This window comes from Gallus gallus, chromosome 2 (genome assembly GCF_016699485.2).
Source record: "Gallus gallus isolate bGalGal1 chromosome 2, bGalGal1.mat.broiler.GRCg7b, whole genome shotgun sequence".
NCBI classification, from domain to species: Eukaryota; Metazoa; Chordata; class Aves; order Galliformes; family Phasianidae; genus Gallus; species Gallus gallus.
Genome location: NC_052533.1, coordinates 53,750,184 through 53,775,234, shown reverse-complemented (window position 1 = coordinate 53,775,234; position 25,051 = coordinate 53,750,184). Strand labels below are relative to the sequence as shown.

Genomic DNA, 25,051 nt, shown 5'->3' with positions numbered 1-25,051 from the left:
TCAGCTATTAGGCTGAAAGCAGCTTTCAGTTTACAACCCAGAAGCATGACAATGACCAGCATCTCAAAACCAGAGTTTGTACATTCTCCAGATTGCAAACTGAACAAATCAGAGCTATGCCTTAAACAGTACAGGTTATTATTTCAAATTTGAGCACATCAAGTAGCACATCATTGTTGAGATTATTATCCCTGCTGTAGTAAAATTATTTGAAGTTATATAAAGTATGAGGTTTTTTAAAGAACAAAATTATATGCCTTGAACAATGTGAAATTGCAACAAATTAATACTGGCATACAATCAATACAGGGGATTTCCTTGCTCTCATATTTAATTGTGGTTGACATACGACCATCTGAATTTTATGGAAATTTAATAATATTTGGTAGAATGAAAACTTTATGTTATATTGTTAGAAAAGAATAATTGAAAGTACTAAACTGATATGCAGCCAAATTTTTATTTTCTAAAGAAAAGTGAAGTGTCTACTCTTCATAGCAGATTTTAACATTCCATTAAAAGGAAGGACTTTTGAAAATGGAAATGTAGACCTCATTATTGTTAGAAACCTGAAATGTTCTGGGCCCGGAAAGTAGCTCAAGACCTTTAAAGCTACATCATTTTCAGGGGTCACAAAGGAACCATTTGGAATTGAGATACATTATCTTTTTTTATTCCACCAGAAAACGGTCTATCTCCAACATCTCCAATCACCAAATTTTTTTATAGTATAGTATTTTAGTATTATAGTGTTTTATGCTATGTCCACATTTAGTCACCTCATTCATAGTTGGATTTTCAGAAGAACAGTGCATTACTCTGTTACAAGTTGTAACGATATTATTAAGCTTGCTAGTGTTTGTTGATGGATATCCCTGCTCTGCAGTTCATTTAGGCAGCAGAAAGAGCTGTGTCTCTGAACCAAGGAGATAAAAAAGCTCTGCTGAGTCTTTTTACCAAGGAAATAGGAGGTCCTGTTTGGAATTGGTCACTGAAGATGTAACACACTTCTGGGAAACTTGCATATGTAACATAACTCTGAGTAGCTTCTGCATATCAAACATACCTCTTGGAAAACTTCTGCATATGATGTAACACAAGTTATGTACATATGCCAAAAATCTTTTGTGTAAGCTGTACATGATAGAAGGATTACCCCCATGAATCCAATGCTGTAATTAAATGTCTAAGACTCCAACCTGAGTCTTAGAGTTTCCTGATCAACCATCATAGGGTAACAACACTTTCCATTGACTAAAGGGGATATTGCCATTGATTATGAACCATTTATTTCGGTGCCTACATGTGGTTGCCTACTTGTCACCTCCATAATGCTATTTTATGGCATGGATCTAGCTGTTACAACAATTTTTTTTAAGAAATGTTTTATTGTTTTTGTCTGTTTGTTTACTTTGAGAAGAAGCATTGGAAGCTTTGGCTAGTGAAACCCCTCAAAAATGAAGAGCTACATCAGACAAAATCTAGTAAAGCAGAATCAGTATTCAGGTCTTGTGTATTTTACTTTTAAGTGACAAGGGTGAAAATAATTTCTCATTAGTTCAGAGTTTGGCTGAATGTCAAACTGATGTTATTAGTTGTTCCTTCAATGAAAAGAGTACGAAGCAGTTGCTTACCAGATGGCTTGACAAGCACCGCCATGAAGTCCTGGGTATAGGAACTGATATACAAAAGGACACAAGGGGACTTGGTGGTACTGAAGCTGAAGCTGAGCTCTTCTTTATTCAAGTTATGGCTGGTCACTGTGATCTCAGGATCTGTAGAACTCAACAGTGTTCGGCTAACTAAATCTTTCATGCTAGTCCCTGGGGAATGGAAGTTGTAACGAAGCCACATTCCTTCTTCAAAAAATGCTCCAACATCTTGAAAATAAGAAAACAACAATGACAAAAAAAACAGAAACAAAAACAAAAAGCAAACAAAAAACAAACCAAGAACAACAACAACAACAAAGCAAAACAGAAACAAACAAACAAAAAAGAACCACAAAGGGAAAGTCAAATTGAATGGGCTGACACTTCTTGTATGAAACACATTATTGTTGACCTGAGCAATACTAATATGCGCTTTACTACTGCTGCATTATTTAAAAGAATTCCCAATATTTAAGTTAAAAGCCTCACTGTTTTCCAATGATAAAAGGATAATGGAGATTATACTTTGTTATGAATCCTGGCTGCCTGGATTCACACAGTTAAGGAAAGATTTTCTTCAGGTCACAAAGAATAAATATACCTACATCCCATACAAATACCACAGATCAGAAGAACCACACTTTAGATTTAATCTCACTGAGGTCTTGCAGTAGATAATGTTCCACAGAAGGAGATACAAGGAGGAGAGACTTAGGAGGCACCATTAGCAAACACTGTCAAAGAAAAGGAAATGCAGAAGTTCTGACCAGCAAATTCCAGTGGATTTGGAATAACCTCACAAAGAAATGAACGTAATTCCCAAACATTAAATATTTGAAATATGATTGGACAAAACAGTATAATTTTATCTTTTTCAACCACAGTCCTTCATGACAGTTGCCTAATCAGGATGCCTTGAGGGAAAAAAGTTAATTGAGGGGCTTGACTTATGGCGGGAAACATGGCATAAGTCACCTGAACTGTAGCTCCGAGGAGGTGCTCCACAAAGTTTTCAAAGCAATCTGAGACAAAATCTCATCTTTAAATACTCTGGAGACAAAATAAAACTACTTTTACCAGAGTTAATACTTTTATTAGAAAAAAGTATTGTTATTATTTTGCATTATGATGAAGCTCTGCCTATTTTTTAACATTGAAAACATAATTCAAGGTTGACATTCTCATAGTGAAGGCTGATTTTGACAGGCCCCTATGGAAATCACTGCACAGTTGTGTATAATTTATAGGGTATGGTCTTCTTAGTCTACTGGGAATCACTGGACTAGTTTCCTATGGCAATCATTGATTCGGTGATATTGTAATGCTGGATAGACTTTGCTATCTGGAACAGTATCATTAAAGGAAAATATAAACTATGTGTGATCTTACTTAAGGAGATGTGTTTATGAACGCTCATAATGGATTAAAGTAAGATGAATAAATATTATGAATATAGCAAATAAGTACTGTATTTAAAGAATAGTTGGAAGCAATGCTCAAAAATGTCACCACTCAGTAAAAAAAAAAAAATTCATCACTTAATATCTTCCTATATATGAAAAGTTGCCACAGGTCGGTACCGAATTACCCATCTAACTTCTGAAAAATCAATACACTATCTTTATTTAGAAGGAAATATTCTTTTATCCTTTTTTAGTATTTGGAGTTGTCATATCCTTCACACAATTCAAAGCAAAAGCATTATCACAATACATGTGAAGCAAGATGTACATTTTACAAGCTATGTAGTGATATAGACTGACTCAGGAAAATGTCTGCTGTCCTTATTCTGAGTATCTGAGCACAGAACAGATAAGAAGATGGGTGAAATTACTGTAGATGTTGTTGATGATCCTTTCCAGAACTTTGATAAGTCTAGTGCTGGAAAAGATTTATGCTTGCCTGTTCCCACATAAAAGTTCTCCAAACCTCAAAATATCATAGTCTATCTCACTATGTGGTCACATAAAATATGGAGTCAAGTTGTGTTCCCGAGGTAGTATAAATAATCTGATCATTCTGATAGATTTCTGTCATTTAACGGCAGAAATCTTAAATAACCTTGAAATAGTCGTAAGACATGCAATTCAATTTAACAGCTATATTTTGTAGTAGAGCTCAGTTTAAGTACTCCTGGATTAAACACAAAGTTTCCTAACCTGAAAATACTTCCCCAAACTGTGATGCTTCTACTGTTAACAATGGGGTTGAAAATGTGTGGTAGTACTTAAAAACTTAAGGTAGTATACACTGTAGCACTAAGCATTTATAAGACTGGCTTAAAAATATATCCTGGCAGCATCTAGTTTATTCTTCTTGAACACCTGCTTACAGTTTACACAGGGCATGGTATACTGGGAAGTTCTGCTATCTGTCAGCGTCAGCTGGCAACCCCTGCAGAGCCTCCAATAACACACAGCACACTGATGTGACATTGTTTACAGCTTCTTTCTCCTTCTGGCCATTCTGCTGCATGTCATGCTTTTTATTTTAGATGTGATTTTTGGGATTGCCCAGTGGAGTGGTTGTCCAAGGCATTGTGCACTGGGACTACTGGGAGTTTCAGTCCTGACCTCAGTGCTGACACTGGGCTGAACTGGAAGTTGTGCAACACATATCTCACAGCTGTAATGTTGTTAATGAAATTTAGTTGTTCATTACTGCAAAGAAAGCTGTAAGTCATGGGTGTCCAACCTTTTGGCTTGTCTGGAATAAGGAAATAAGGAAAACTCTTACAAGTGTGAGGACCCCCGGTATCATGGGATTTCACTCTTGAATACCTGTGCTTACCAGAAAATGAAAAGAAATATGCCCTGTTCACTGATGGATCATGTCAAATGGTGGGGAAGCATCCCAGATGCAAAACTTGTGAGGAGCCCCACACGACAAGTTGCAGAGGCCACTGAAGAAAAAGGAGAATCAAGCCAATTTGCAGGGTAAAGGCTGTCCAACTGGCCTTTGATGTTGTTGAACGGGAGAGGTGGCCAATGTTTTATCTTTATACTGACCCATGGATGGCATAAGACCTATGGATGGTATAAGGCAAACGCCTTATGGGGGTAGTTACAGCAGTGGGAACAAAACAATCGGCAAAGAAGGGGTAAACCAATTTGGGCTGCTGAACTGTGGAAAGACTTTGCTGCCTGAATAAAGAAGACGGTTGTAAAGGTGCGCCATGTAGATGCTCATGTGCCCAAGAATTGGGCTAATGAGGAACAACAAAATAACCATTAGGTTACTGCAGAATTGAGGTGGCTAAAATAGACTTGGACTGGCAAAACAAGGGTGAGTTATTTTTAGCTCAGTGGGCCCATGAGACCTCAGGCCATCAAGGAAGAGATGCAACATAGAAGTGGGCTAGAAACCGAGGGGTGAACTTAACTATGGACACTATTGCACAGGTTATTCATGACCTGTAAACCACTGACATTCCCCTCCCCCCTGGCTTTCTCCCCTTTTTGGGCTGGTGGGCCTGTGGGTTTGCTGTCCCCCTGTCAAGGACACAGATAGATCTAGAGATAACTCCCTGACATATGAATAAGTTGTGATGGTGAAGTGAACTGGGGATTATGAAAGTCCTGTAAAGAGACATGCTTCAGCCACCTTCTTTTATGTCCATATATTTCCACCTTCATTTCCTTCTGTCATAACAGAGCTTCGTCCTTTGCTGAAGATGCTCATGCATTAGAGCACTTCTTCAAAAACTAAGGGGTGTTTTTCAGATTACCAGATATTCTAATGAGTCTCTAGCATTATTTTATAAATCCCCATAAATAGAATGTATTTCTAGCACGTAGTCACAAGCAAAGTGTGTGACTGCTGACCTAGGTAATGGCTTCCACTGTTCCTGAATACAGGAATTTCATCAGGTTTCACTGTATGGCTTTACTTCAAAGACAAATCATAAAATGTGTCCATCACAACTACAGCTGTATACAGTAGTGCCTGGGAATGTGAATACAATTATCTCAGTTAATTTAATAAGTGGTTTGTCATGAGCTGTAGAAGAATGGTAATGTGTATTTAGCATGTATGTTAGCAAGTAAGTTATACTTAGAAAAAAACTTTCAGGTAAAAACCAGTAGTCTCTTACAGTTCAATTGTATTGACTCAAAAAAATAATTGTTGCCATGTCATTTTTAGTGAATTTAATTTTAATACTTTTTTGTTTTGTCATAACTTCTCAAAGTGGCTTTTATTTATGTTTATCTATTTTTTTTAATATGGATAGAAAAATGCCAAACTTCTGCCAAAACTAGGTCTAAGTTAATGTATTTTTGTATTGTATTTTTCCTGGATGTGAATCTAACAGATTAAAAAACATAACTAGGGAAATAATTTAGTGTTTAGCACAGACAAACTCTGGTTTGGCTGATTTGTAAGCACCATCGCATCAACAGCAGTAATATTACACTGTTAAATTCTTCAGTCTCCCAGTCCAGTCAGAGGCCCATAGCACAGACAATGATACGTTAGGCATTTTTTCGCTCTTCAGTGTCATATTTTTTTCTCTTCACCATGCTAATGAAATTTGGAACATACTGCAAACTCTGTGTCCTGGAGCAGGAGACTGGAAATAGAGATCAAATTTTTTGGAAGACCTCTAATTTTTGCCATCTTCCTTTTTACTGTTTATGTGTTCTTTATCAACAGTAAAGTTTATGTAGGTACCAAGTACCTAGCAATTCTGCTGCACCAGTGTAGAGGTGCTAAAAACATCTTTTTATATCCATAAAAAATATCCATTTATAAAAAAAATCAGATTGCCCATTTCCATTCTTTGCTGAAAACCAATGTGCTCATCCAGAATATCCCCAGGCACTATTTACTGCAGGTGACTTCATGGGGCTGCTCTGCAAACCCAAATATGAAGTACTAGGATAAGAGTTAAGGGATAAATTAAACACAAAATATATTGGTTTGGGACCATTGTGTGATCAAAACAATTATAAAATCTCTGTAACAAATGAAGTTGATAATGAGATCTTAAATACAAGTCATTTCCAGCCCATTAAATTTTGCATTGTAAATTTAACTGGCATTAAGACTTTCAAATCAAGAAAAACAATTGAACACCTTGTAAAAGTTGCAGAACAATCTACACTTGAAAACAAAGAGCCAGCAATATTCTCTTGTGGCCAAGAAGGGCAATGCTACCCTGGGCTTCATTTAAAAGGTGGGTGGCCAGAGGGATGTTATCCTTCCCCTTTGCCCTAGTGAGATCTCATCTGGAGTACTGTGTCCAGTTCTGGGCTCTTCAGTTTCATCATACAGAATAGATAGATAGAGTCATAAATAGATAGAATCATCATACAATGATCATAGAAGCGCTTGAGTTGGAAACAACCTTAAAGATTATCTAGTTCCAATCTCCATAGACTAGGCAGTATTGTCAACCACTAAATCAGGCACTCAGTCTGGTTGTCCAGAGCCCCATTCAACCTGGCCTTGATCATATCCAGGAATGGGGCACAAAGATTATTAGGGGCCTGGAGCATCTCTCTTATGAGGAAAGGCTGAGACCCGAGACTCTTCAGCCTGGAGAAGAGAGTACCAAGGGGGGGATCTTGTCAGTGCTTATAACGTGCTTATAATGCTTATGAAGTCTTCTACTTAGACTTGTACAAAGTGTTTGACACTGTCCCACATGACATCCTGGTTGCCAAATTAGAGAAAAGTATATTTGATGGATGGACCACTTTCTGGATAAGGAATTGGCTGGATGGTTGTACTCAGTGAGTTGTGGTCAATGGCTCAATGTCCAAGTTGAGTCTGGTGACAAGTTCCTTTGGGATTGGTGGTGGGACTGGTGCTATTTGACATCTCTGTAGGCAACATGGACAGTGAGATTGAGTGCATCCTCAGCAAGTTTGCAGATGACACCAAGCTGAGTGGTGCAGACCACACGCTAAAGGGAAAGAATGCCACCCAGAGGGATCAGGTCAGGCTTGAGAGGTGGGTCCATGCAAACCTCATGAAGTTCAATGAGGCCAAGTGCAAAGTCCTGCACCTGTGCTGGGGCAATCCCAAGCACATATACAGGCTGGAGAGTGTCTATTGATGATTCAACATGATCAAACAACATATGCTTGCAGCCCAGAAGGCCAACCATAGCCTGGACTGCATCAAAAAGGCATGACAGCAGGTCAAGAGAGATGATTCTGTCCTTCTACTCTGCCCTTGTGAGACCCCAGCTGGAGTACTGCATCCAGTTCTGGGTCCCCCAACACAAGAAGGACTTTGAGCTGTTGAAGTGAGTCCAGAGGGGGGCCACGAAGATGATCACAGGGTTAGAGCACCTCCCCTGTGAGGACAGGCTGAGAGAGCTGGGTTTGTTCATCCTGGAGAAGAGAAGGCTCTGAGGAGACCTTATAGCGGCCTTCCAGTACCTGAAGGGGGCCTACAGGAAAGCTGGGGAGGGACTTTTTATAGAGGCAGGTAGCAACAGGATGAAGGGAAATGGCTTTAAACTAGAATAGGGTAGATTTAGACTAGATATTAGGAAGAAATTCTTTACTATGAGTGTGGTGAGACACTGTAACAGGTTTCCCAGAGAGGTTGTGGATGCCTCCTCCCTGGAAGCATTCAGGGCCAGGCTGGATGGGGCTTTGGGCAACCTGGTCTAGAGGGAGGTGTCCCTGACTGTACCAGGAGGGTTGGAAGTAGACAATCTTAAACGGTCCCTTCCAATGCAAACCATTCTATGATTCTGTGATTCTATGATTCTATGACCTGCTATGAGTGGCAGCATCCCTGTTTTTACAAATATCAAATTTAAGTTGTGGATGTATAATTTGACTTGCCAGTAAGACATATTAAACAGGATTTAGTTTTTAAATTACTAAAAGCTCAAACATTGATTTAATTGTTTGCCCATGCTCTGCCTTCTGCACATATCATTTACCTTTAATGCAAAACGGTCCATCATATGCTGTTTTGGAGCAGTCACAGGAGTAGCCATTGTATTTCTCAACACACTTGCCGCCGTTGGCACAGTACATCCCATAGCTTGTACAGTGGCCAGAGCAGCCAGGCTTCACCCCTAGAGTGACTTTTGCTCTCTCTTCCAAGTCCAGTGTTATCCCATTCATCCTTAATGAGCGAATGCAACCTAGAAAGCCCTGCTGGCCTCCTGCGGCACCTGAGCAGAAATATTAATAAGACAACAACGAACAGTTTTATAGGAAATATCCTGTTAGGCTTGTGACAACAGGTGGAATTAAGTAGCTTATTTATAAAAGTGAGGTATTACCACATCTTAGTGAAATTGAAATCAGTGAAAAGTGAAACCTCAGCTTTTCAAAGAGCCTTTGCTTTATACTTGTCGATTTTTAGCTTTAAGATTTTTAGAGATGACCATGGAAGAAATGGGCTTGGCTACATTGCTAAGATATAACTTTGTTCACTATGTAAATATTGCTGATGGATGTTAACAATATCATAATATATTACATATCTGAAACATGTTTAATATATTTCAAAACCAAAATGGAGAAAGAGGGAGTAGTAAATATAGATGCTCATTTCCAAGCAACATCAGGCATAATGCTTAACTGCCTAAGTATAGGTTGAAGGACATAGCACTGAAGAGCTGTATTTGAAAATCTAGATTGGAATGCTTTTCTTAGCAGTCACTAAGGACTATTTTTTTCTTGGTAAATACTTACTGATAAACGTGATTTTATCTCAGAAAGTCTCACCCAGGGCTGGATTAAAAACAAAACAAAACAAAAACCCCCAAACCCTGAAATTGCAAGCAAAAAACAGTGAGAAGTTGTCATACAGTGCTCTCACCCCTTTGATTACTGCAGTGCCACAGATGCTGAAGAGTCCCACATATGCCTGAGGAAATCCGAACACTCATCTCTGCAGAGCACAAAGACTATTTATCTGAGTAGGGCAGAGGACTAAATACAGACCATCTACTGCTTCAAATCAGCCACAGAACCCAAAGAGGCTGCTTCAAATCAATGTCTGGTAACTGGATAATTTGGATTAAGAGGAGATGGTCTATTCTGGTCTCTTCTGAAGTGCACAGGACAGAGGCCATTCTGGTGTGGTTCCCCTTTTGCAAACTAATATACACTGTGGTGATGAAAGAATTCTAATCCTTATAATTCTCACATCTTTCCTGCCCTGATGGATGTCCTAGCCCCCAGGATTTTAAGTCATCCTTCAGGTTCCCTCATTGTCCCAAGGAATATTTATCACAGAAAATGGAGTACTGAAATAATTCTTATTCCGTGTCATTCTGCAAGCTGTGATACTCAGAGTGTTCACTGTGGACACTTGAACTCACATCAATTCTCTGTCAGACTTGGCTAGAATTTAAATCAGATACTCTATTCTTTGCAAGCTCCAATTTTCAAGTTATAGGAAATGTGTCTGACACTATAGGAAATAGCTGCAGGTTCGGACATTCAACTTTTGGCAGTACAAGTACCAAGTATTTCAAAAGACAGATGGTATAATTTACAATTATAAATCAAAGCAATTTATAAAAATCAACAGTTATTCCCCAAGAACTCAGGCTTGAATATTTCCATCTCTTTCCATTTTCATAAGAAGTCTTGGTATATTTTTCAAAAGTCTAAGGCTTTGTCTTCTAAAAAAAATTCATATTTCAGTTTACTTGGAAACAGGCTTTTATTGGGATCATGGTCAGCAGTAAAGGAGAAACTTGTGGTGTAAACAATGGCTGTACCTCTGGTGATACTTTTTATGTGACTTACAGCAACAGTGTGCTGCTTACCAAGGAGGGAAAGGCTTTAAACAACATTGTGATTAATTTCTGCTGTTGTATCTGGACTAACATGGAAAAAAATAAGGTAACATCTGTTTCCTTCTTCCTTCATTTCTTCACTTAACAGATATGTAAAGAGGTAGGAAGATGCTGTGTCTTTGCTCGCTGTTTCATGTACTTTTGTTTCCAACTAGTGGCACTGGTCATGTCTGGCCTTTGGAGTCCTAGGGCTAACAGTCAGAGAGATACAAGTACTTCTGGAATAACATGCCAAAATGCACTGGAAACCAGCAACTCCAGAAAGTGGCTGTATTCATTTGGTTCTGGTGAATGAAGTTTTGTGACACCATGTGATTCTATCCTACAGCAAATGGGAAAACAGCCCATAGGACTAAAGAGAAATTATTGCAGTAAGAGCAAAAGCATGGACAGTGACTAAACCTGTGTGACTAGGATGGACACAGCAGGCTCACACATTCCTAGCATTATCTATGCAGAAATTTTCAATTCAATTGTAAATAAGTACATGTGAGAGAAACTGGCCAAAACAGGAGTTTGGCACTACTGCCAAAAAATGACATGTTGCCAGTACAGAATCTTTTCTCTTAGCGGACCCTCTTATCTCTGCAGTTTTGCATGTGCTTATCATTTCTCCTTCTTTATGATTTTCCTCAAATATTTGGGAAGGCAACTTTCCATGTTAAATTAACTGATGCTAGCTAGACATGAGGCAGAGAGTTCATTCAGTACGTGAAAGCCTGGTTACCTTCTCTGCACCTTACCAACATAGAGCTGGCTATACAATTCCAGTCGCGTGTGTCCTTCTGTTGGTGCTTTCCGGACTTCTGGAGGCAACTGATCTACCTGCAGGCTGGCCTGTTTGACATTCCTTTCTGCACTGACCCGATGCCACTGGTCATCATTCAGCTGATTGGGAGACTGGACAATTATTTCCACAGGTCCGTTTCCAACATCAAATGAAAAGGAAACCTCTGTAGAAGCTGAAATATTGAGCAAAATCAAACCCACATTATGCTGTAAACATATACATTTACACTTCTTAAACAGAAAATATTTATTTTAAGTAGAAATACATACTGCTCAGACACCCTTCAGAATTTATAAGCACATTTAGCTCCTTCTAACATGAGTAGAAATTAAAGTATTTCCAAGAAGTCATTCTAAAAAAGCTCTACAGCATGTGACAGAAATTAAATCAGTTAAAATTAACTCAGAGTAAAATACATCCTGAAAGGAGAATTTTTATTTCCACTAATATTTTCAATAATGTTGGAAAAATATGCTCAAAAACTTTTAAAAGAAAACATCAATAGATCCTGAAATAAATTCTTATTTATTTATTTATTTATTTATTTTAAATTTCCATAGGTTTTTTTTTTTTCCTTCCTCTGGGAGGCAGTTAATTTCTACAATAAAATAATAAATATATGAAGTGGTGGTAAATAAGTGATGTGAAATTTTATGGCTGAAAAAGAAATCGATTCTTAGCAAACACTATAGCATTCTATTTATAGTAAAAAATTCAAAGAATGTTTAGATATTCTACAAATGTTCAATAAGCTCTACTAGACATTCCATCAAGTCATATCCATCATGATCTGTCAATATAACTGATACTGGTGGTTGTACAAGAAATGTGATTAATACATAAATGATTTTTGACTAAAGAAATATAATTTTAAATTTCATGTTGAGATTTATTTTATACTAAATGTGTTTTAAAAATTATTTTACAGTTGCAAAATACTAGATGAAAGTGTTACCACAGAATGGGTTATTATTGACAGCATTCACAAAGGAGCATACCAGGCGAAAATAAAGATATCCGAGACTTCCATTTAATTTGTTTTTTCAAAACATACAATAAAGCTATAATGCCATTTTATTTTTCTGAAAAATCTCTGGTCAAATCTTGCCATTAAAGAAATAAAGCTGCTTCATTTTAGTGCTATCATGCCTTATGATTTCCGGGATTCTGTCAATAAGCTCAGGCTAAATAAGCAGCAGAGTAAAATCTCTTCAGTACTTATGCTGTATGTTATATCCATGTTTGTTTTCAAGGAGATGTGTGTATTTGTCCCTTACATTTTGCTTTGAAGAAACACCTCAGATCTCTTCACTGTCAGGCTTGTCTTACTTCCCAAACACTATCTTTCCACAGCACTGTAAAATGAGAATTCCTTAGTAGAATATTCCTCTTATTCTGAGGCAACAGACAGCACTGTTGATATTGTTTTTGGATTCCATGAGTGTAAAAACCACCCTGGATTTTGGAAACTTCTGCAAGAATACTTCATTATTTGCAAGCTTTTGATCTTCTGGAAGAAAGTGCTGTTTTTTTTTTTTGTTTGTTTGTTTTTTGTTTTTTGTTTGTTTGTTTGTTTTAAGGGAAATTATTGTTCTTTTAAAAGAGAAAGTGAAGTGCAGAGAATTGTCAAATAGAGATATTTCATGTAGAAATCTTTATGCCTGTACAGTCCAGCTATTTGTGTGACTTTAGATTGTCTGTGTCACAGCCTGAAGACTTATTTTATGATGAAATCCATGCTTAGTGAAGAAAATCATTTGCTCTAATGTAAAATTAAGTGCACTAGACGTATAAATTCATATTATATTCTTATAATGAATATTATTTTTTGGGAAGGAAGAGCATCCCAGAACAATCTTATCATCAAAGTTTTGTTTTCAATGCAGTCACCTACTGACTTGCTGAAAGTTAGAGAAGTGCAAGGGCAGCACAGAATCTATGGGCTGTACTGATCCATTCCCGGGCAACATAAACACATGACTCAAAAACCAAAGGAGTGGAAATTATTTGTTAGATTGAAAAAAATGCATGAAGGACATCAATAAAAAGATCAATCCATATAATCACAGGCTGCATGGCAGCATCTCACATGCAAGTTCTATTGCTAGTTATGATTCTTCATTCACAGCTTCTATTTGAATGAAAATTTCAGTCTACGGTGTAATAAAAATTTTCAACCAGGGTAGTGTCTAGATAAAATGATTTGTTCTGGCATTTTATTAGAAGTGGATGAGCATCTGTGGTGGGTTGACTCTGGTCAGCAGCTCAGCACTTGAACAGCTCACCTGTGCACCCCCTCACTCCAACTCTCTCCAGAGAGCATGAAGGGAAAGAGTGAGATAAATCATGTGCTAAGAAAGAAAATTTAATAGTTCAGATACAGAGGTTAGAAAAAATAATCACAAAAAATAAATTAACAAGCAAAACAAAGGAAATGTCTCACCACCTCCCACAAGAAGTATGTCTAGCTTGTCCGCAAACAAGCACCACCTTTGCAGCCCTAATTATCACCTTCTTCTCTCTGCACTCTAGCTTTATTGCTAAGCATGATTTTGTACAGTATAGAATATCCCTTTGGCCCATGGTCCTAGCTGTGAGCCCTTCGAACTTCTTGGCCTTACCCTAATCATTGGAAGAAATGAAGAAGTTGGAAAAATAAAAAGCCTCTATACTTTCTGGCACTATTTAGCAACAGACAAAATACTGGTGAGTCAACACTAATTGACGCACAAATCCAAAATAAAGCATTTTTTTCTGCTGTAAAGACAGTTCTGCTTTCATAGAATGGCCTGGGTTGAAAAGGACCACAATGATCATCGAGTTTCAACCCCCCTGCTATGTGCAGGGTCCCCAACCACTAGACCAGGCTGCCCAGAGCCACATCCAGACTGGCCTTGAATGCCTCCAGGGGCATCCACAACCTCCTTGGGCAACCTGTTCCAGTGTGTCACCACCCTCTGTGTGAAAAGCTTCCTCCTAATATCTAACCTAAACCTCCCCTGTCTCAGTTTAAGACCATTCCCCCTAGTCCTATCACTATCCACCCTCAAAAACAGCCGCTCCCCCTCCTGTTTATACACTCCCTTCAAGTACTGGAAGGCCGCAGTGAGGTCTCCCCGGAGCCTTCTCTTCTCCAAGCTAAACAAGCCCAGTTCCCTCACCCTTTCTCCATAGGAGAGGTGCTCTAGCCCTCTGATCATCTTAGTGGCCCTCCTCTGGACTCGTTCCAAGAGCTCTGTGTCTTTCTTGTACTGGGGGCCCCAGGCCTGGATGCAGTACTCCAATCCATAATCTCAGAAGATCATTATTTTTTATTATTTCAGTTATACTAACTGCATTACAGCTGTTTAGTAGATAAATGCTTAAAAGTAACTCTCATATTTTTATGATTATATTTCAGTTTATGTAGTAACTTTCACTTGTGGACATCAAGAATGAAAAGTGACATTATCTGTCCTGTTTAAGCAGGGAACCAAATCAAAGGTATGTGAAAGAACTTGTTTAAGATCAAACATCAATGGGCTGAGAACAAGCCTTGAAAAAATACCTACTTGCTTTACTTCTAAGGCAGTATAATTTCAGATAGTGAATGTTACCTCCCATCTAACCAGCCCTCTTCCAATAACTACACTCTTCCACTGCATGGAAGAAAGAAAGGAAAGGTGTCTCAGTTGAAGGTGTCATCAAGTCATCTCCTGAAAGTCACTAAAGCTGAAAATACATGGCAGCAGTATCTTCTGGTCTCTTCTGTGAATGATGATTCACACAAAGGAAACTTTGGTCAGTGCACTGAGTAGAAAAGGAGAGGAGAATTGTGCTTTCCCATCTGTAGTGTCTAATAATATATCTTGCTGTACATTTGAACTGCAGTGCTTTACCAGAAACTGACTTGATCCCATGCAACAGAAGACAGCACAACTAATGGGATGCAAAGTCATCAAAACAGAACTCCCTCATACAGAATATTAACGATTTTGTTCAACTGGCAGTTAATTTTTGTTGGTTGAAAGGCAAAATAAAATTGTGTGCTAAATCTAACTTTCATGAAATTAGATTACAGTAGAAGCATGGTAAAGTATCAAAGAATTTTAAAAATTCCAAAATCATGTAAATGGTGCATCATACCAAAAACAATAATAGTCTGGTGCAGGCCTTAAAAGTAAATATCAATACATCACTCTTTTATGGTGTGATTTTGACTTAAAAACATTTTGCTTGTGTGTTTTCTTTCTCTTCTGTGGTGTTTTTCTTATTCTATAGTTTGTGGAATAGGTGAAAGCTATGCTGAAGGTTGTAGTTAAGGCTTATAAAGGTTGTAGCTGCCAGAAAACTTTTACCAGGTGCTCATGGTGATAAAAGCTGACTGATTTTTCTGCTCGGCCATGCAAGTTTTTACCATTTGTAAGGGCTAGTTTATAAGCAATTTTTCATTGTCACTATTTGTTTCCCTGTGCCTGTTCAGGGGTCACAAACAGGGTAAGTACCCTGCTGCACTGTGCTATCACAATCAAAAGCATACAACTCTAGATTACTAGTAATGTAGTTACTTCATGTATGAAGAGGTCAGAGGATGGGGCAGGGTAAATGGACCTTGATAACAGCGCATACCTTTTATCAGAAATTTAAAACAAAGATTGTCCTCTCTGAAAACTATACTTATAATCATTTACTGTTATTTTTGATAAAGTTCTGGGTAGACACTACTCCCACCTCTCGCCTCCCCAGTGGAGATAATTACTTTCTCATTGTTAGTGGGAAAATATATCTAAAATATTCAAAATAGAACTATCGTGGAGTGGTACTTGGAGACTTAATTAGCATGTTGGAATTAAAAACATATGTTCTGACTTCATGGTAATTAGAGGCAGATAACACCTATAGCACACTGGTGAAGGAAAAAGGGCACAGCATGCTGTATGTGTTCATCTTTTGAATGGTATGCAAATGAAAGGTCTAGCTGTTTTAGACATCTTCCCTTAACTACTTTACTTCGCTGTGTTTGAATCTAATGAAATATAGTGTCAAAAGGAGACCCATTTCATTTTTTCTGCAGTAATAGCAGAAAACATAAAAGAATGACTGAAAGGATTTATACCTGTAAAAAATATTTTTATTAAGACTTAATGTTAATTGAGATCTCTCTGCAGTGCACAAGTAGAGACAAAATGCACTACTTTAATATAAGATCTATTTTATAAACAAAGCCAAGATTTATTCATTTCTTAATAAAATTTTATGTCAAAGTTTTTATTTTCTTTTAAAATGTAAGAAAATATGTGTGAGGTGTTCATGACTGGGGGTGTGGGGGGGGGGGGGGGAATAGAAGGACTACAGCAAGGCAACATAGAGAAACAAAGACTGAACAAAGGGTAAATTAAAAATTAACCTTTATCGAGATTTAAATTTCTATTTTTAAATAGTATTTAAAACATAATGAAATGCTAGAGAGTCTTAGGAAAATATCTGGCCAAAACTTCATATGAACATATATCATGTACCACATAATATTCTTGCAAATGTTTAATCCAAAGATAGTTATATTTAATTAAATGAATTTACTGACATAAATTTAATTATTTACCTGCATAAATAGTAAGTATAAATATATACTATATAAATAGTGTACTATATAAATAGTATAAGTAGAAGTACTATGGATACAATTCTATTATTATTAAAAACACCTCCCCTTCATTATATTGTATCATTTAGTCATGAAAAATCTTTTTTTCTGTTAAAACTGTTAAAAGTTAACTCTGTTAAAACCGTTTTCACCTTTGGTGAAAGCAAAAAAAATATTTTAGATTTTAATAGCATAACCAAACAATTCTCAATGCTTTACATATATAATTCAAATAAAAGGAAAAAAAAAAACCAGTTTAAAATCCATGAGGACTGCTCTGAAAGTAATGCCTCCTAGTTAACTGTCTCATGACAACAGAGGCAGATATTGGTGTTGTGGCAGTAGAGGTGTGCAATTGAATTCCTCGATGCTTAAAAAAGTTGCACCAATTGACATTCATGAACACTTACTGAATGTTTATGAAGACCAAACAGTGGATGTTAGCACACTGAGGCAGTGAATGGTGCACTTCAGCAGTGGCAACAGCATGTCTCCTCCACTGCTAAAGATTTTTAAGAATGCAGCATGAAGGCTCTTGATCACTGCTGGTGAAAATGCATAGCTAGTGGTTGTATGTTGAAAAATTTTTCTATGTTGAAAAAGCTGAGAATTTGCTCTATCAAATACTGTTCTTGTGCTCTTTCTATCTCTTGTAGTTTTGTGTGGAAATAAATAGGAGTTGTTACTTTCAGAGCCACCTATGTACCATGGCCCTATTTAAACTCTCAGGATAAACACTCTCTAAAGCATCTAAATGAATTTAGATCAGAAGTTCAATTGAATTCATGTTATAAAACTTCAAGGAGCTACTGGTTGGATTCATGTTTCAGTGAATGAAATGACATGAGGATTAGGATTAAAGAGCAAACCAGTATGGGTGACATTGAAGCGAGCATCTGCTGTAGGCCACAAGGATGAGGCATTCCACAGAGAACTAGGAATAGCCTCACATTCAATGGCATTGGTCCTCAGTGGAATACTTTAACAACATCAACATCTGCTGGAAAGACAACCTAGTAGAGCATAAGAAATCCAAGAGGCTTCTGTAGAGCATACATGGCTGCTTCCTGATTTGGATCATATAGACATTAATGAAGCAAGATGCTCTGCTGGACCTTGGATTCACAAAGAAGGAAGAGCTTGTTAAGTTTGAAGACAGCCTTGGCTGCTGTGACTATGAGATGGTTGAAACCTGAGAGCAGGGAGGAGAGTAAAAATTTAGAACAGAACTCCTGATTTTGGGGGATTAGAATTTGGCATCTTCAAAGATCTGCTTGACATGGGGAAAAGTTCTGGAAGGAAGAGAGGCTTAAGAATGCTGGTTGATATTTAAGGATCATCTCCTAAAGGTCTGTAGCTGTCCATTCCAAAAAGCAGGAAGTCAGACAGAAATACCAGGATTCCTGAATGGATGAAAAAGATCCCAGCCAAGCCCAAACACAGGAATGAAGTACACTGAAGGTAGAGATAGAGGTAGATAACTTGAGAGAAATACAGAGTCATAGTTTGAGCATGCAGAGACAGTGCTGAAAAGATGGAGTCCAACTGCAATTGAATCTGGTGAGAAAAGCAAAAAAGCGAGCTTGTATAAGTATATAGGTGGCAAAAAGAAGACCAGGGAAAATGTGGGCCAACTATTGATCAGAGCAGGGGTCTTGGTGACTCAGAACATGGAAAACGATGAGGTACTGAATGCCTTCTTTACCCCAGTACTTAGTAGCAAAATAGGACTTCCAGAGACTAGAGGAAAGCATGAGGAAGAAGTACTCTTGATAGAAAAAGTTTGAGTTGGACAATACTAAATCAAAGCGTACATTTGCATGTCTGTGACTCCAGATGACATACACAAATGAGGATGCTGGCTAGTATAATTGTAAAGCCAATCTCTCCAATCTTTGAATGATCCTGGCAATTGAGAAAGATGACTGAGGACCAGAGGAAAGAAAATATCAGTCCTATCTTCAAAAAGGACAAGAAGGAGGGCCCAGGAAACTACAGGCTTCTCAGCCTCAACTTGATCCCTAAGGAAGTGATGAAAAAACTAATCCTAGAAATCATTTCCAGTCACATGCAAGGCAAGAAATGATCAGTGGATTGAAAATTACCTGAATGATAGAGTCTATAGCATAGGTGGTATGAGGGCTTGTTGAAGGCCAGTAACTAGCAGTAAACCCCTGGAGTCAATATTGGGTCCAATCCTGTTCAACATCATCAATGATCTGGATGATGGGACAGAATGCATCCTTAGCAAGTTTACAGATGACACAAAACTGGAAGGAGTCCCAGAGGGACTTTAGCAGACAGGAGAAATGGACTGTCAAGAAACTGATGCAGTTCAAGATGTGTAATGTCCTGCACCTGGGAAGGAATGATCCCAGGTACCACCATATGCTAGTGGCCAACCAGCTGGAAAGTAGTTTTTCAAAAAAAAAGATGAGTGCCCTCATGGTCATCAAGTTGAATGCAAAATGTTGATGTGTCCCTGCAGAAAAGAAGGTGGGCTGCATTAGACAAAGCACTGCCAGCAGGTTGAGGGAAATGATCTTTTCCCTCTAGTCAGCCTTGACAAGGCCACACCTGCTGTGCTTTGTCTGTTTCTGGACTTCACAGCACTGTCCCTCCTTAGGTGAATGTCCTAAGCCAGGCATGTCCAACCCACAGGCTGTGCAGCCCATACCATCTCTGCAATTTAAAGGCACTCATTGCTCAGCAGCAGCCAAACTGTCAGTGCACTTTTAAAGTACGTCAACTGAAATCAGAGCATGGGAAAGGCAGTGCTGTGCAGTGTTGACTCAAGTGATGGCAAATAATTGCATGCATTTTGATACATTTGCTAAACACAAGGCTCTGAACAGTGAGGAATATGCAGCTGAGCTTTCTGTTTTGATAATGAAATTTGAACACAGAACCCTAGAATCATAGGAGACCTAGAGTAGGGAGGGACCTTTGCTCAACACAGCAATTAAAAGCTAAGATATAATTTCTTTATAAATGCCCAGGGGGAGAGAGAATGCTAGGAAGAGAAGCCAATCATTTCAGCCAAAGTAAAATACTCAACAAATGGCTATAGATAAAAGATGCAAATAAAACTGTAAGGAATCAGAAGATTTCTAACAAATAGGGTTACAAAAGACCAAAATGGTTGTCCAGCAGGCAAGAATTGATTCTGTTTTCAACAGAGTTGGATATATTTGAGAAGATAAATAGAGGTTATGCATTGTGGTTACCTGTGACTGTGAGGATCTAAATTCAAGGACATAGATTGTTCCTGTTACATGCCTAAGATACTTGGTATTTTTGTTCAGTAAATATTTGTATTCTGCCTGAAGAAGATGAGCATAAATGAAGAAATTAACAAAGCACACGCAGTTTCAGCATTTAACACAAAGCTGACTGGACATGAAGGAAAATTCCTTGGATGAATGGCTGTACTAGGAATGATTTGTTATGTGTTTTTAGTGTAATACAAACTGAAGTTAGGGACTACTGTGTTTTCTACAGCCAACCATTTCCTACCTTGAATTTTACACAACTTGTACCTGATTTATAATAAACTGTGCCATAAAATTTCGACCAAAGTGGCATTTGTGGCAATGAGAAAAGTACCCCAAACACCCTTGAAAGGAGAGAGGTAATGCTTCAGGGATGCTATGTAGCTCTGTGCAGTGCTGGACATGTTGACACTGAGGAAGTCCAACCAACACTCAATAACCCATACTCTATCAAAGACTAAGCTAGTTACAGCAGAGCTACTGATTGTCTTAATTTTCCCACATCCCTGTGCTTAAGGTTATCTACTGGTCAGTGTTAGCAAGTTCTCCATTCATAATTTGTTAGCTGCCTTTGACTTGGTCCAACACAGAAGCCTCAGCACTTATGCCCTTTGCTAATTAGGCACAAAGATAAAGGGGTAACAGATCTTCTCACACGGGCCATCCGTTGCACTGTTTGAATATCAGGCTTCTCTGTACCACATACCCCTGATGGAAATAAATCTTACCTGTAGAAGATTTATACTTGCAGTTTTTCAGATATGATTTTTTGTTTGTTTGTTTGTTTATATTATCCCAGAATAGGATAAGAGTTTGAAAAAACATTTGGGTTAAAGATTTCCCTGAAGAATTTTAATGCTTTTCCATTTAGTTTGTCAGCATCCTACTGGCCCCTGGGATGGAGATATTCCTTAGTTTCCAATGCAGTCTTTGATATGTGGCTTATATGCAAAGTGCATTCTCAGGGGGTTCTTCAAAAAAAAGTGACCTTCTGCTAGGACAGCAAAATAAGAACTCAATTGAAAACAAACAAGCAAACAAAAAACAACAACAATGAAGATCACAACAGTTTCCCTGCTTAGCTACAAAGATAAAGCAGTGGAAAATGTAAACATTTACATTAACATATCATGATTTAAATAGTATAATGTAAAACTCATTGATTTCATAGAATTCCATTTTTTTATAACCCTGAAGAAAACAGTGATATAATTATTAAAATCTTTAAGAAAATATATGAACTGATCATCCGTTAGAACATTCAGTCTGGGGGAATGAATGCTGCTAAGGAGTAGGCAAAAAGCAATGGGAATCATGGTTCATGGTCTGTCACTGTTCCTTGGCTGATTTTGGAGAAGTTCCTCATGTCTCAGTTAAGTAGCCTAGAAGCAACCAAACACAAGAAGCAACATGGGACTTTTCTCTTCAAGTATAAATATTAGCTATTAAAGTGCTTATGGGTGACTAAGTTAGAGACCAAGGCAGCAAAGGGAGCCTTGTAATCAATGCCTACTCACAGGCCACCCAATCAAGTGGAGGCTTCTGATGAGGCCTTCCACCTCCAGCTACAGTAGGTGTTGCAATTGCAAATGTTCATCCTGCTGGGGGACTTCAACCACCCAGACATCTACTGGAAAAGAAATATGGTGAGCTGTAGACAATCCAGGAAGCTACTGGAACACATTGAGGATAACTTCCTGAGTCAAGTAACAGACAGCCCCACCAGGGTGATGCAATGCAGGACCTGTTGGACACAAATGAATCGATTGGTGACATGAGGACTGAGGGCCGCCTGGACTGTAGTGACCATGCTATGGTTGAGTTCATGCTCCAGAGGGATATGAGACAGGCAAAGAGTAAAATTAGGATATTAAATTTCAGAAAACCTAAATTCCAGCTCAACAAAAATACCAGTCAACAAAATACCCAGGGAATCTGTCCTCATAGGCAAGGGTGCAGAGCAGAGCTGGCAGATTTTTAAGGAAGCTTTCCTCAGTGTGCAAGAGCTCTCCATGACCAGGTGTAGCAAGGCAGGAAAGGAAGGCAAAAGATGGGCATGGCTGAACCAGGACATGCTGGTCAATTGAAGAGTAATATGAAGATGCACAAGCAGTGGAAACTGGGACAGGTACTGTGGGAAGAGCATAACGAAGCTAGGCTGTGTAGGGATGGGGTCAGGAAAGCCAAGGTCCAACTTGAACCAAACTTGGCAAGGGGTGCCAAGAACAAGAAAGGCTTCTTCAGGTACCTCAACCAAGAAAGGAAAGTCCAAGAGGGTGTACCCTCACTAGTGAGTGACACAGACAAGCTGTTAACAACAAAGAGAAGTCTGAAGTACTTAACTTTCTGCCTCAGTCTTCTCTGATAACTGCTCATCATGCAGTTTCAAATGTTTGGATCAGTAGAAGAGGATAGGGGAAACAACATCCCTCCCACTGTAAGCAAAGAACAGGTTCATAACCACCTGAGGAACCTGAACAAGTCTATGGGTCCTTATGAGATGCATCCCAGATTTCCAGAGGGAATTAGCTGATGAAGTTGCCAAGTCACTCTCAAAATTTGAAAAGCCATGGCAATCAGGTGAAGTCCCTGGTGATCGAAAAAAAGGCACACACACACACACAAACAAAAAACAAAAACAACACACCCATTTTTAAAAAGGGTGAAAAGGATGACCCCATAAACTACTGACCTGTCAGTCTCACCTCTGTGATGGGAAAGATCATGGAGGAGAACCTCCTGGAAGGTATACTAAGGCATATGGAAGGCAGGGAGGTGATACAGGAGAACCAGCAAGGCTTCACCAAGGGCAAATTCTGCTTGACCAACCTAGTGGCATTTGATGATGATGCAACTGCATCAATGGACAAGGGAAGAGCCACTGATGTCATCTGTCTGGATTTCAGTAAGGTCTTTACATGATATCCTACAACATCCTTCTCTCCAGATTAGAAAGATGTGGGTTTGATGGGTGAACTGACTATTCAGTGGATGAAGAACTGGCTGAAGGATTGAGTCCAGAGAGTGGTGGTCAGTAGCTCAATGTCTGTATGGAGATCAGTGATAAGTGGTCCAACCCCCAAAGAGGTCAGTGACATTGAAAATGGGGTTGAGTGCACCTTCAGCAAGTTTGTTGATGACACCAAGCTGTGTGGCATGGTCAACACACCAGAGAGATGGGGTGCCATCCAGTGAGACCTAGGCAGGCTTGAACAGCGGGTCCAGAAGAATATCTCATGAGGTTCAACAAATCCAAGAGCAAGGTCTTGCTCTTGGGTTTAGGCAACATCCACTACCAATACAAGCTGGCGGATGAAACAATGAAAAAGATCTAGAGGATGGGAAACTGGACGTGAGCCAGCAAAGTGCTCTCACAGCTCAGAAAGCCAACCATATCCTGGGCTGCATCAAAAGAAGTATGGTCAGCAGATTGAGGGGAATGATCCTGCCCCTCTATACTAGTGAGGCCTCACCTGGAGTACTACAGAGTCATCAGTATAGGACAGACAGAATTGTTGGACTACTGTGTCCAGAGGAGGGCCACAAAAATGATCCAAGGGACGGAATAGCTCTCCTGCAAAGACAGGCTGAAAGAGCTGGGGCTTTTCAGCCTGGAGAAGAGAAGGCTGTGAGGTGACCTGATGACAGCCTTCCAATATCTAAAGGGAGTTACAAGAAAGAAGGGGATAGGCTCTTCAGCAGTGTCTGTTGTGACAGAACATGGGGAAATGGCTTCATGCTTAAAGGAGGTAGATTTATACTGGATATAAGGAAAAGATCTTTTACAGTGGACGTGGTGAGGCACTGGGACTGAGTGCCCAGAGACATGTTGGATGCCTCATTCCTGGAGACTCTCAAGGTGAGGCTTCATCAGGCTCTGGGCAACCTGTTTGAGCTGTGGATGTCCCTGTTCATTGCAGAGGAGTTCATAGAATCACCATGTTTGAAAAAGACCTTGTCATGGATTTATGATTTTTTGTTATCAGTATTCCAGATCATAACATCATGCAGTGCACTGGGAGTTAAAGAGTTAATGCTCCTGTTTTGTGGACTGTCGATTTTTTCTGGGTACCAGGTTCTCCGAAGAGAAGAAGTACATATCCAAGAAGGCTTTCACTGTTCTGTTTCCCTTTTCCGTTTAGAGAAAGAGAAGAGGAGGAAGGAGAGAAAAAAGATCCAGGGGAGCGGCCTTCAACAAGGTCGCTGTCACTGACACCAAGGAAGGCAACAGCAGAAACTAGAAGAGAAGAAGAACTTGACCTCTGAAAATGACTGAAATTCAATGTTTGAGAAAAGATTTGTCACAGCACCCAGATGAACCCACTCTCACCTGCTTACTTCAGGGTTGGGACAACGGGACTAAGAGTGTGTTGCTAGATAGTTGAGAAGCTCACCAACTGGGAAGCATTGCTAAGAACTCAATGATTGACAAAGGTATTAACAGATGTCAGGATAAGGCCTTCAGTCTCTGGAAACAGATGCTGTTAGCCATAAAGGAAAAATATCCCTCCAAAGATGATCTGATGCCTGAGAAAAAGAAATGGACTGCTATGAAAAAAGGCAGCCATTATTTTAGAGAATGAGCCATGGTGGAAATGTTACATGACCCCACGTTCATTCCTGACAATCCAAACCAAGAGCATGGTCCTGAGAGAGTCAGGTATATACCAAATATGTGGCGGAAATTCACAAGAACTGCACCAGAAAAGTATGCCGGTACACTAGAAGGAATGTACAGCAGAGAGCAAAGACAATCCCTTTTATTTGAACTGATTATTAGACTTCATGACTTTGAGCAACACTGAACCCCTCCACAAGCTTGTTTCTGCCATTTCAAAAATAACTGAAAGACTGGATAGAATAGAGAGTAAACAAGAAGGAGGATCTGTCTACCTTGCTTCACCATGATGAACCCATGGTGGCATCAGAGAC

General features: G+C 39.0%; 1 protein-coding gene across 4 annotated transcripts in view; it reads right to left on the bottom strand.

Moving 5' to 3' along the window:
- Nucleotides 1-25,051, bottom strand: part of CNTNAP2 (contactin associated protein 2) — a 909,905-nt gene that overhangs the window by 87,898 nt on the left and 796,956 nt on the right. For all 4 annotated transcript variants that reach the window (XM_025147595.3, XM_025147597.3, XM_025147596.3 and 1 more), the window contains 3 exons: nt 11,178-11,396; nt 8,557-8,793; nt 1,635-1,880 (listed from right to left, as the gene is read on the bottom strand). In XM_025147595.3, coding sequence (XP_025003363.2) covers nt 1,635-1,880; nt 8,557-8,793; nt 11,178-11,396 — 702 coding nt within the window. The remainder of the gene's footprint in view (nt 1-1,634; nt 1,881-8,556; nt 8,794-11,177; nt 11,397-25,051) is intronic.